The 12,500-nt window shown below is 41.0% G+C and overlaps 1 protein-coding gene across 1 annotated transcript in view; it reads left to right on the forward strand.

Annotated features, from left to right (window-relative positions):
• The first annotated feature begins 249 nt into the window (after window positions 1-249).
• thoc6 (THO complex 6) overlaps window positions 250-12,500 on the forward strand; it is an 18,954-nt gene continuing 6,703 nt past the window's right edge. Inside the window, exons 1-8 of the mRNA XM_053239273.1 lie at window positions 250-395; window positions 1,101-1,192; window positions 2,329-2,393; window positions 2,737-2,840; window positions 8,424-8,461; window positions 8,573-8,621; window positions 8,807-8,878; window positions 12,062-12,164. Coding sequence (XP_053095248.1) covers window positions 381-395; window positions 1,101-1,192; window positions 2,329-2,393; window positions 2,737-2,840; window positions 8,424-8,461; window positions 8,573-8,621; window positions 8,807-8,878; window positions 12,062-12,164 — 538 coding nt within the window. The 5' untranslated portion in view covers window positions 250-380. The remainder of the gene's footprint in view (window positions 396-1,100; window positions 1,193-2,328; window positions 2,394-2,736; window positions 2,841-8,423; window positions 8,462-8,572; window positions 8,622-8,806; window positions 8,879-12,061; window positions 12,165-12,500) is intronic.

Consider the following 12,500-nt stretch of genomic DNA (forward strand, 5'->3'; position numbering starts at 1 on the left):
ATTTTATTTAAACATTTTCTGCATTGCATATGCATTCCTTTAATATTAGTAGTAGCAATAATAATAGTAATGAATAATTGTTATACAATTATATTAAATTATTCTAATGCATAATTACAATTTTGATTATATTAAAATGATAATATACAAAATACAAAAGTGATCATACATAATTATAGTAAAATAATACATATTTTTATTAGTTGTAGCAGTAGTATGAATTGGGCGTCATGAGTCGTAGGGCAGGCTGACGTCACATTTCCGCTGCGGTTACGTCATATTCAAGCGACCACATTCAAACGCATTACTGGTGGAACAAAAGCGTATAGAGTGAAAATACAGGGATAAAACTCCACAGTAAACTGATTTCTCCAAACACAATGGGTCCGATTGAGGTAAATACTGCATTGTGTTTATTTACATGTTAAATTCAGTCCTTTATCGGAGAGTTTTATTCCGTTTTTGTCGGGGAGTTTGTGAGAAAGCGCTAACTGGCTCCTGTTTCCCTATTAAACCCTTCCTCAGTGTTACTGCTCTCATTCTGCTGCACTTCAGGAGACTGTGTGCTGTTTGGGACGAAACCATTAGAGATTTTAGAGATAGAGATTCGTTCATTACTGGTGGATAGAGCTGAGTGCAAAAGTTTATACCCCCCATGATTTTACAATCTCACAACAACAACAAAAAAGCAAGACTCCAATCCAAAACGTCAAACATCTCATAAGAGACAGAAAAAAAATCTGGAAATAAATAAATAAATAATAATAATAATAATAATAATAATAAGGCATATTTCATTACAGATGGAAGGATCCTAGAGCAGTTATAGTTATAAAGTGAGAATGCAAATGATTTCTGAATATTTATATCACATTACAGAAGAGTGGTACAAACTTATTAACTCATATCATTTTAATTCCTACATTATTCGACCCTTTTTTAAAAAATTAGTGATAAAGGGACGTGTGTGAAACCCATCACTGAATGTCTTGTTTCAGAAATGAAATTTATTCCTCTTCATCATGTGGTTCTAGAGTGATGAGATCTCTTCTTTTATATGTTGAAAAATGAAATTGTGATATAAAGTTCTCTCTCCACAGCTCCTGCACATGTCCGTGTTCTCGCAGAGTTTCTCTCCATGTGGTCGCTTTTTAGCAGCTGGGAATAACTACGGAGAGATCGCAGTGTTCAGGTGAGTCACCTACCTGAGCTCCGACTCCGATTAACCGCACGCTGATTCACTCACAGGAGCATGAACACACCCGGCTGCAGGACGAGGGCTTTCTGCCTGGAGACTGGCCTGTTTTATTAACGATCCTCACTCGTGCAGTATTTACTTTACTACTTTTTACTTTAGAAGGTTGTTGTGTGTAAATTCTGATATATATCACAGAACATTGCAGTATGCAAATGAGCTCGTTATCTCCTCACTGAATGATTAATTATTCGCTGCTCAGTAATCTCACTTCACTCTCCTACGTGAACTCGGCCGTAAGGCTTCATAAATTATTAATGTGTGTTTCTATCTCGAGCTTTAATCCGAGCTTGAATTAAATATTTCCTGTTAATCCATCTGCCTTTAAATCACTGTTTAATCCTGCTTTTAGATTGACAATAAACTCAGATTAGCTTTAATCCTCTTCCTCCGTCACTTCCATTTAAATTTCATTTCACAGTGTCAGACATTTGGAGACCTGAAGTCTGAAAGGATTGTGGGAAAATGTGCGATTTCTCAGAGGAAAGTGTTTAGACTCGTTTTAATAAAATAAAGTGGATAGTTGTTGATTTCAGGAGGAGAATTCTTCCTTTTTCCTGTTTTTAAGGATTAGAGTTAATCTCAGGGTTTAACTGATTTGTTAAAAGCGAGTCTTTGATCAGGTCTGAGTTTATTATTAAACTCATTCTGTGTGTTTTCATCAGACGCTTTGTGAAGTTTGTGTTTTAGGTTTTTTCCAATAAATACAACAAATACATTTTCTATACTTATTGTGTGTGATGTGTTTTATTGTGTGTGTTGTGTGTTGTTGTGTTTTATTGTGTGTGTTGTGTTTTATTGTGTGTGTTGTGTGTGTTGTGTTTTATTGTGTGTGTTGTGTTTTATTGTGTGTGTTGTGTGTGTTGTGTTTTATTGTGTGTGTTGTGTGTTACTGTGTGTGTTGTGTGTTGTTGTGTTTTATTGTGTGTGTGTTGTGTTTTACTGTGTGTGTTGTGTGTTGTTGTGTTTTATTGTGTGTGTTGTGTGTTGTTGTGTTTTATTGTGTGTGTTGTGTTTTATTGTGTGTGTTGTGTGTTGTTGTGTTTTATTGTGTGTGTTGTGTTCCTCTGCAGTCTTTCAGCTGCTCTGAGTCCTGATGCGACAGACGCGAGTCAGAAGCCCGTCCTCACCTTCACCGGTCAGTTCTGTTTCATCATCTCTCACTTCCTGTCAGTTTACATCCATGTTTTACTGAGTGAATAAAACTGCTGCAGTCCAGAACGATAAATCTCTCTCTCTCTCTCCCTCTGTCTTTCTCTCCATCTCTCTCTCTCTGTCTCTCCCTCTCTCTCTCCCTCTCTCTCCCTCTCTCTCTCCCTCTCTCCCTCTCTCCCTCTCTCTCCCCCTCCCTCCCTCTCTTTCTCTCTCCCTCTCTCTCTCTCTCTCTCTCCCTCTCCCTCTCTCCCTCTCTCCTTCTCTCCTTCTCTCTCTCTCTCTCCCTCTCTCCTTCTCTTCTTCTCTCTCTCTTTTCTCCTCTCTAGCCCATGAAGGTCCCGTGTTCTCGCTGCTGTCCACAGACACACACCTCCTCAGCGCGGGGAACGGAGAGATCAGCTCCTGGAGCTGGGCGGAGCTCAGCAAGAAGGTCAGAGTTCAGCTCTTTTCCACTGTAGAGCTGAGCGGGTTCGGGTACCGAGAGTAACGAAAGTACCGAGAGTACTGAGAGTACAGAGTACCAAGAGTACAGAGAGTACAGAGTACCGAGAGTACCGAGTGTACCCAGAGTACAGAGAGTACAGAGAGTACCGAGAGTACCGAGAGTACCGAGTACCGAGAGTACCGAGAGTACCGAGAGTAACGAGAGTACCGAGTGTACCCAGAGTACCCAGAGTACCGAGAGTACCGAGAGTACAGAGTGTACCGAGAGTACAGAGTACCGAGAGTAACGAGAGTACCGAGAGTACCGAGTGTACCCAGAGTACCGAGAGTACAGAGTACCGAGAGTACCGAGAGTACCGAGAGTACAGAGTACCGAGAGTACCGAGAGTACAGAGAGTACCGAGAGTACAGAGAGTACCGAGAGTACAGAGAGTACCGAGAGTACAGAGTACCGAGAGTACCGAGAGTACCGAGAGTACTGAGAGTACAGAGTACCGAGAGTACTGAGAGTACTGAGAGTACCGAGAGTACAGAGTACCGAGAGTACAGAGAGTACCGAGAGTACCGAGAGTATCGAGAGTACAGAGAGTACTGAGAGTACTGAGAGTACTGAGAGTACTGAGAGTACAGAGAGTACAGAGAGTACAGAGAGTACTGAGAGTACCGAGAGTACCGAGAGTACAGAGAGTACAGAGAGTACTGAGAGTACAGAGAGTACAGAGAGTACAGAGAGTACCGAGAGTACCGAGAGTACAGAGAGTACTGAGAGTACTGAGAGTACTGAGAGTACAGAGAGTACAGAGAGTACTGAGAGTACAGAGAGTACCGAGAGTACCGAGAGTACCGAGAGTACCGAGAGTACCGAGAGTACAGAGTACAGAGAGTACTGAGAGTACTGAGAGTACAGAGAGTACTGAGTACAGAGAGTACAGAGTACAGAGAGTACTGAGAGTACAGAGAGTACAGAGTACTGAGAGTACAGAGAGTACTGAGAGTACAGAGAGTACAGAGAGTACAGAGTACAGAGAGTACAGAGAGTACAGAGAGTACAGAGTACAGAGAGTACAGAGAGTACAGAGAGTACAGAGAGTACAGAGTACAGAGAGTACAGAGTACCGAGAGTACCGAGAGTACAGAGTACCGAGAGTACAGAGAGTACAGAGAGTACTGAGAGTACTGAGAGTACAGAGAGTACAGAGTACAGAGAGTACAGAGAGTACAGAGAGTACAGAGTACAGAGAGTACAGAGAGTACAGAGAGTACAGAGAGTACAGAGTACAGAGAGTACAGAGTACCGAGAGTACAGAGAGTACAGAGTACTGAGAGTACAGAGAGTACAGAGAGTACTGAGAGTACAGAGAGTACAGAGAGTACAGAGTACAGAGAGTACAGAGAGTACCGAGAGTACCGAGAGTACCGAGAGTACCGAGAGTACAGAGAGTACAGAGAGTACAGAGTACTGAGAGTACTGAGAGTACTGAGAGTACTGAGAGTACAGAGAGTACAGAGTACAGAGAGTACTGAGAGTACTGAGAGTACAGAGAGTACAGAGTACAGAGAGTACAGAGAGTACAGAGAGTACAGAGTACAGAGAGTACTGAGAGTACAGAGAGTACAGAGTACTGAGAGTACAGAGTACTGAGAGTACAGAGAGTACAGAGTACAGAGAGTACAGAGAGTACTGAGAGTACAGAGTACCGAGAGTACCGAGAGTACAGAGTACCGAGAGTACAGAGAGTACAGAGTACTGAGAGTACAGAGAGTACAGAGAGTACAGAGAGTACTGAGAGTACAGAGAGTACAGAGAGTACTGAGAGTACAGAGTACAGAGAGTACAGAGAGTACAGAGAGTACAGAGAGTACAGAGTACAGAGAGTACAGAGAGTACAGAGTACCGAGAGTACCGAGAGTACAGAGTACCGAGAGTACCGAGAGTACAGAGTACTGAGAGTACAGAGAGTACAGAGAGTACCGAGAGTACAGAGAGTACAGAGAGTACTGAGAGTACAGAGTACAGAGAGTACAGAGAGTACAGAGAGTACAGAGAGTACAGAGTACAGAGAGTACAGAGAGTACAGAGTACCGAGAGTACCGAGAGTACAGAGTACCGAGAGTACAGAGAGTACAGAGTACCGAGAGTACAGAGAGTACAGAGAGTACAGAGTACTGAGAGTACAGAGTACAGAGAGTACTGAGAGTACAGAGAGTACAGAGTACTGAGAGTACAGAGTACTGAGAGTACAGAGAGTACAGAGTACAGAGAGTACAGAGTACAGAGAGTACAGAGAGTACAGAGTACAGAGAGTACAGAGAGTACAGAGTACAGAGAGTACAGAGAGTACAGAGTACAGAGTACTGAGAGTACAGAGAGTACAGAGTACTGAGAGTACAGAGTACTGAGAGTACTGAGAGTACAGAGTACAGAGAGTACAGAGAGTACAGAGAGTACTGAGAGTACAGAGAGTACAGAGTACAGAGAGTACAGAGAGTACTGAGAGTACAGAGAGTACAGAGTACAGAGAGTACAGAGAGTACAGAGAGTACAGAGAGTACAGAGTACAGAGAGTACAGAGTACAGAGAGTACAGAGAGTACAGAGAGTACAGAGTACTGAGAGTACAGAGAGTACAGAGTACAGAGAGTACTGAGAGTACAGAGTACCGAGAGTACAGAGAGTACAGAGAGTACAGAGAGTACAGAGAGTACAGAGAGTACAGAGTACAGAGAGTACAGAGTACAGAGAGTACAGAGAGTACAGAGTACAGAGAGTACAGAGTACAGAGAGTACAGAGTACTGAGAGTACAGAGAGTACAGAGAGTACAGAGAGTACAGAGTACAGAGAGTACAGAGAGTACAGAGTACTGAGAGTACAGAGAGTACAGAGTACAGAGAGTACAGAGAGTACAGAGAGTACAGAGAGTACAGAGAGTACAGAGAGTACAGAGTACAGAGAGTACAGAGTACAGAGAGTACAGAGAGTACAGAGTACAGAGAGTACAGAGTACAGAGAGTACAGAGTACTGAGAGTACAGAGAGTACAGAGAGTACAGAGAGTACAGAGTACAGAGTACAGAGAGTACAGAGTACAGAGAGTACTGAGAGTACAGAGAGTACAGAGTACTGAGAGTACTGAGAGTACAGAGAGTACAGAGAGTACAGAGTACAGAGAGTACAGAGAGTACAGAGAGTACAGAGAGTACAGAGTACAGAGAGTACAGAGAGTACAGAGTACAGAGAGTACAGAGTACAGAGAGTACAGAGAGTACAGAGAGTACAGAGTACTGAGAGTACAGAGAGTACAGAGTACAGAGAGTACAGAGAGTACAGAGTACTGAGAGTACAGAGAGTACAGAGTACAGAGAGTACAGAGAGTACAGAGAGTACAGAGAGTACAGAGAGTACAGAGTACAGAGAGTACAGAGAGTACAGAGTACAGAGAGTACAGAGAGTACAGAGAGTACTGAGAGTACAGAGTACAGAGAGTACTGAGAGTACAGAGAGTACAGAGTACTGAGAGTACAGAGTACTGAGAGTACTGAGAGTACAGAGTACAGAGAGTACAGAGAGTACAGAGAGTACAGAGAGTACTGAGAGTACAGAGAGTACAGAGTACAGAGAGTACAGAGAGTACAGAGAGTACAGAGAGTACAGAGAGTACAGAGTACAGAGAGTACAGAGAGTACAGAGAGTACAGAGTACTGAGAGTACAGAGAGTACAGAGTACAGAGAGTACTGAGAGTACAGAGTACCGAGAGTACAGAGAGTACAGAGAGTACAGAGAGTACAGAGTACAGAGAGTACAGAGTACAGAGAGTACAGAGAGTACAGAGAGTACAGAGTACTGAGAGTACAGAGAGTACAGAGTACAGAGAGTACAGAGAGTACAGAGTACTGAGAGTACAGAGAGTACAGAGTACTGAGAGTACAGAGAGTACAGAGTACAGAGAGTACTGAGAGTACAGAGTACCGAGAGTACAGAGAGTACAGAGAGTACAGAGAGTACAGAGAGTACAGAGTACAGAGAGTACAGAGAGTACAGAGTACAGAGAGTACAGAGAGTACAGAGTACTGAGAGTACAGAGAGTACAGAGTACAGAGAGTACTGAGAGTACAGAGTACCGAGAGTACAGAGAGTACAGAGAGTACAGAGAGTACAGAGAGTACAGAGTACAGAGAGTACAGAGTACCGAGAGTACCGAGAGTACAGAGTACCGAGAGTACAGAGAGTACAGAGTACCGAGAGTACAGAGAGTACAGAGAGTACAGAGAGTACAGAGTACAGAGAGTACAGAGTACAGAGAGTACAGAGAGTACAGAGAGTACAGAGTACAGAGAGTACAGAGTACAGAGAGTACAGAGAGTACAGAGAGTACAGAGTACTGAGAGTACAGAGAGTACAGAGTACAGAGAGTACAGAGAGTACAGAGTACTGAGAGTACAGAGAGTACAGAGTACAGAGAGTACTGAGAGTACAGAGTACCGAGAGTACAGAGAGTACAGAGAGTACAGAGAGTACAGAGAGTACAGAGTACAGAGAGTACAGAGTACAGAGAGTACAGAGAGTACAGAGAGTACAGAGTACTGAGAGTACAGAGAGTACAGAGTACAGAGAGTACTGAGAGTACAGAGTACCGAGAGTACCGAGAGTACCGAGAGTACAGAGAGTACCGAGAGTACCGAGAGTACAGAGAGTACCGAGAGTACCGAGAGTACCGAGAGTACCGAGAGTACCGCTCTTCTTTTCACACTGCGGTTAAATTACTGCTCTGTAAATATTCTCCTGAGCGTCAGATGCAGTGTGTAAATACTGATTTATTAAGCAGCTCTGATGAGAGACGCGACTTTCACACTCCATTAATCACATACACGAGACGAATATCAAACACCAGCGTTACCACAGTAACAGCCTTCATTCTGAAAAACTTTCTCATTATTAAATTATTCTCTCATTATTAAATTATTCTCTCATTATTAAAGGATTTTCCTAAATGATATTTTTTTTAAATAAAATCCTGAATCTTTTTGTATCATGAAGAAATTAAATATTCTTATTTTTATTGACTTATCTTATTGTTGTTGCTAATAATAATAATAATAATAATAATAACAATATTAAATATACTACATATATGTATATATTATTATTATTATTATTATATTTAAAACCTTTTTTATGGCTTTAGCTCTTTAATAAACTTTTTTGTCTCGTTAACTCCCGCGTCGAATCCTGACACATTATCTCATATTATCTCATATTACAGTTTCACTCCTGCGAGTGTCTCTCAGCTCTAAACTTCACATTAATAAAATAAAATAAAACAAATAAATAAAAGTGTAAACATGATCAGTGCTGGTTTGTGAGTGTTATTAGCTGTTATTCGTTATCTTGAGCGTGCGGTTCGTGTAACTGCGTGTTCTTGCTTGTTTTTTTCTTTTTGGCAAAGAAGTAAAGTGACAGTCAGGTGTGATGGGATTAGCACTGGATTTATTTGCATGGTTCATTAAGTTATTTAAAAAATTTTTTGGATTTCTTGACTTAAATCTTGTTTTTTTTCTTTTTTTTTCACAGAACACTAAAGCTGTTTGGACGAAGAGACCCGATTACAAGTAAAACGCGCTCTTCGTGTCGCGCGTGTGATCACTGCGTGCACTCAGCTTGGATAAAAACATGATTAATTTACACATAAATCATATTTTAAACATGTTCTTCTCTTTTAGGACCAGTCTCGAAATCCCAGAGATCAACGCAATGATCATCAACACCAGAGTGAGAATTAAAAAAAAAAGATAATGAGGAATTTTACAGAAGAAATAACGACTCTTATTTGAAATTTGTGATTTTATTCAGCTGTTATTTACAGTGTGTAATCTGATCCTGTAGCTCTGTGTGTGTGTGTGTGTGTGTGTGTGTGTGTGTGTGTGGGGCTTTTTCACACTTTCTCTGTTTTCCAGGATAACAGCTTGGTGGTCGGTGGGGGAGACAACAACATCCACATCATGGACATGGAAACTGGAACCTTCAAGGTGAGAACCGAGTTCAGATCCTCGTGTCAGGTTTATTAAAGCAGGTTCTCCTACTGCGTCACACATCACCGTGTCACACACACACACACACACACACACACACACACACACACACACACACACACCGGGCCTCGTGTATCAACCTGGATACAGTGTTCATTCTCACAGCAGATTTTAATTTAGTTTTAGTCATATTTTAGTCATCTGCTTTGTTTTAGTTTTAGTTTTAGTCTAATTTTAGTCGACTAAATCTACTGTAGATTTAGTTGACTTAAATTAAACCCAATATATTTTAGTGTAATTTAGTTAAACTATTGTAATATACAAAATATTCTAACTTAAAATTAAATAAAACCAAGTCTTATTAAATATCTGGAATACAGTCTTTCCATAAAAGACCAAAAATTAGATCTGCATTGTTTATTATTATTTATTACTCAGCTTGCATGTGACATTCTTCATTCTTTAAAGCAAAAGTGCAGCTCCAGAATAATAAAAAGAGAAAGTGTATTTGGCAGTAACGCCGCTGCGAATACTGTGTGACCTGAAATAATGACCTGAATCAACAGTTCTGTTAATAATAAACAGTTTATTGATATCGTAAGGAATATGTTAAACAGCACATGTACTGAATCAGCCGCTTCCTTCTTCCACCTCAACGAAACAGAGCAATCTGAGGACAGCAACAAATACGGTTTATTATCTTCAGCATGTCCGTCCCTTTTAATGTGCGATCTAACGGAGTCGCTTCTCTGGTTAGAACGGGTGAGTGAGAGGCTTTACTGTTTCAGTTAGGCAAAAGCACATCGACTCGGATACGCTGACCAAACAGCATCAGCAGAAACCTCGCGCTTACCTTTGTGTGAATTTCAGGATGATTCTCTTCCCCGTCGCTTTAGATTTGTTGTGTTTTTACCAGCGATTTCCGCTTCACACGCTTTACACACGGTCTTGTTTGTCTTGACATCAAACGTGAAATTGATCCTTATATCTTCTCTTCTTTTTCTCCCCGCTGTCGCCATTTCATTATAGTGTAAGTCAGACAGACACCCGATGTACGCGAGGTGATATCGTGTACTCGCATCCCGCGTCGCCAGGAGGATCAGTACGTTACTTTTACCGCACCACGCAACCAGGATTAACTCTGATTGGATCTTTTCCAAAAACATCCCTCGCTCACATTTACGTCTCGTTTTTATTACTTAACGAAAATGTCCATATATTTTAATTATCGTTTTCTTCATCATCACTTAATTTTTATTTAGTTATCGTCTCGTTTTCGTCAGTGAAAACTTGAAAATTATAACGAAAATATTTCGTCAACGAAATTAACACTGCCTGGATATGAACGGTTTATTTATTCGTGAATCCTTCGTACGGCTGTTTATACAAGAAATTTGTTCTTCATGAAAATCGTGTAATTTCAGTAAATCGTTCGTATCCTACTCGTGCTCCTGAGTGTGTGTAAATTTACTCATAAGAAGAATAACTGACGTAAACCTCGACCTGATGGACTTCAGATCCTATAATCTGCAGGGATTACTGCACTTTTCTCTCTGGAATATTCTGTGGAGTTTAAACTGTTTGTGTTTATGACGTTTGCAGCGTTTAGCAGACGCTTTTATCCAGAGTGACTGATAGAAGAGCTTTAGAGTCTCGATCAGAAACACGTCCTCATGCTAGTTCACTCGCTCAGGGACTCAGAGCTCCATCCACAACATTTACTCAAAACCAGACGCTTTATTTTATTGGCTTTAATTAAAGGATATAAAATAAAGAAAGAAAGTGAATCAACACAAACCTTTACACTGAGACAAATAAAACTAATCGTTCAGTTATGATAAAGAAACAGCGGTGTATAAGCGGAGGACGAGCCGCTCTGTCTGCGCAGAGCCGTAAGCCGTAAACAAACGCCTCAGCTGACGGAGGATTTAGCGCTCGCTTATTATTACTAATATTAAATATTTTCAAATATATTTATTGGCATAGAAGTGAGTCAAAATAACTTCCACTTCTGTTTTTCAGTCTTCACCCTGATCGCTCATTTCGTGCTCCCAGCTGTCTGTGCGCTTTACCTTTTTACCTTTTATGGAGTTTTGTGGGCGTCGCTACGTGTAAATGAGGCGTGTCAGGAGCGAGCTTTGAGTACACAAACGCGAAGAAAATCAGCGTTTCTGAAAATCCAGTGGAGCTTTATAACTGTGATCTAAATTAATAATAAAAGCAGAAGAGCAAAAATAAATAATATGATGTTCTTTAAGAAACATGATGCAGGTTAAATCTTGATTAACACAAAAATCTTTTTACTTTAGGGATTTATTTTCCCTTTAATATGTCATTTTAGTCGTTGAAACACTAAGAGTAAAAAATAAAATGTCACCTTTAGGCAGAAATGTACGTTAGCGGCGTTACAGATCTATATGAAGTGTTTTTTTTTCTTAAACTGTGTGAACGCTGTATATATTATACATTATACAGTTTTAGACACGTAAAGAAATTCTGTCAGATAGAAATAATGCACTGAAACGTTTATAAATCTATAATAAATAAATCCACTATAATATCAGGAAACTGTAATAAATGAAATCAGGTTTGTTTCTAAAGCTCTCAGAGTTCTCTCAGGGTCTCTGTGCTACAGTTTCATTAGCACCTGCCACAGTTCCTCCTGACAGAACCCTTGTTTGGAGGCAAAGAACCCTTAATTATCTGAAGAACCCTCTAAGAACCCTCAAAGAACCCTCAAAGAACCCTTCAGACTCCAGGCTGTTGCTCATTATTGTAAGCAGTTAACATTTAGCTATCTTGGTTCTTTAAGGGTTCTTAGGTTCCTGAAAGGGTTCTAATTTGAGCCGTTTCTGAAAGGGAAACACTGTTCTAGAGTTTCGCATATTATCTTTATCTTTCTCCAGAGGAACAAATCAAGTAAAAGGAGTTAATTGGCGTAAACTCCAGCAGCAGACTGTGGGGTATTAAATGGTTCTGTACATTGATCCACACTTAGAACAGATGAGTTCTTCAGAGGTTCTTGAGATGGTTGATGGCTCTTGTTTTCTAAACAGGTTCTACTACAGAAGAAAAACTCCCTGTTGTAGAGTTCTGCATGAAACTGTTTCCTGAAGAACTTCCATTTTCTAAGAGTGTAGATACTAATGTGTGTGTGTGTGTGTGTGTGTGTGTGTGTAGTCGGTTCTGCAGGGTCACACAGATTATATTCACTGTTTATCTCTGAGAGAGAGGGAGGGAGAGATCCTGTCAGGAGCGGAGGACGGAGCCGTGAGAATGTGGGGTGAGTTCTTCTTATTCTTCTTCTTTCTTCTCCTCCTCCTCTTCCTCCTCCTTCTTCTCCTCCTCTTTCTTCTTCTTCTTCTTCTCCTCCTCTTCCTCATTCTCCTCATTCTTCCTCCATCTCCTTCTCCTTCTCCTTCTCCTCCTCCTCCTCCTCCTCTTTCTTCTCCTCCTCCTCCTCCTCTTCCTCGTTCTCCTCCTCTTCATTCTTCTCCTTCTCCTCCTCCTGTTCCTTCTTCCTCGCCTCCTCCTCCTTCTCCTCCTCCTCCTCCTCTTCCTCCTCCTTCTTCTCCTCCTTCTACTCCTCCTCCTCATCCTCCTCATCCTTCTTCTTCTT

Source organism: Pangasianodon hypophthalmus, chromosome 13 (genome assembly GCF_027358585.1).
Source record: "Pangasianodon hypophthalmus isolate fPanHyp1 chromosome 13, fPanHyp1.pri, whole genome shotgun sequence".
Classification (NCBI taxonomy): domain Eukaryota; kingdom Metazoa; phylum Chordata; class Actinopteri; order Siluriformes; family Pangasiidae; genus Pangasianodon; species Pangasianodon hypophthalmus.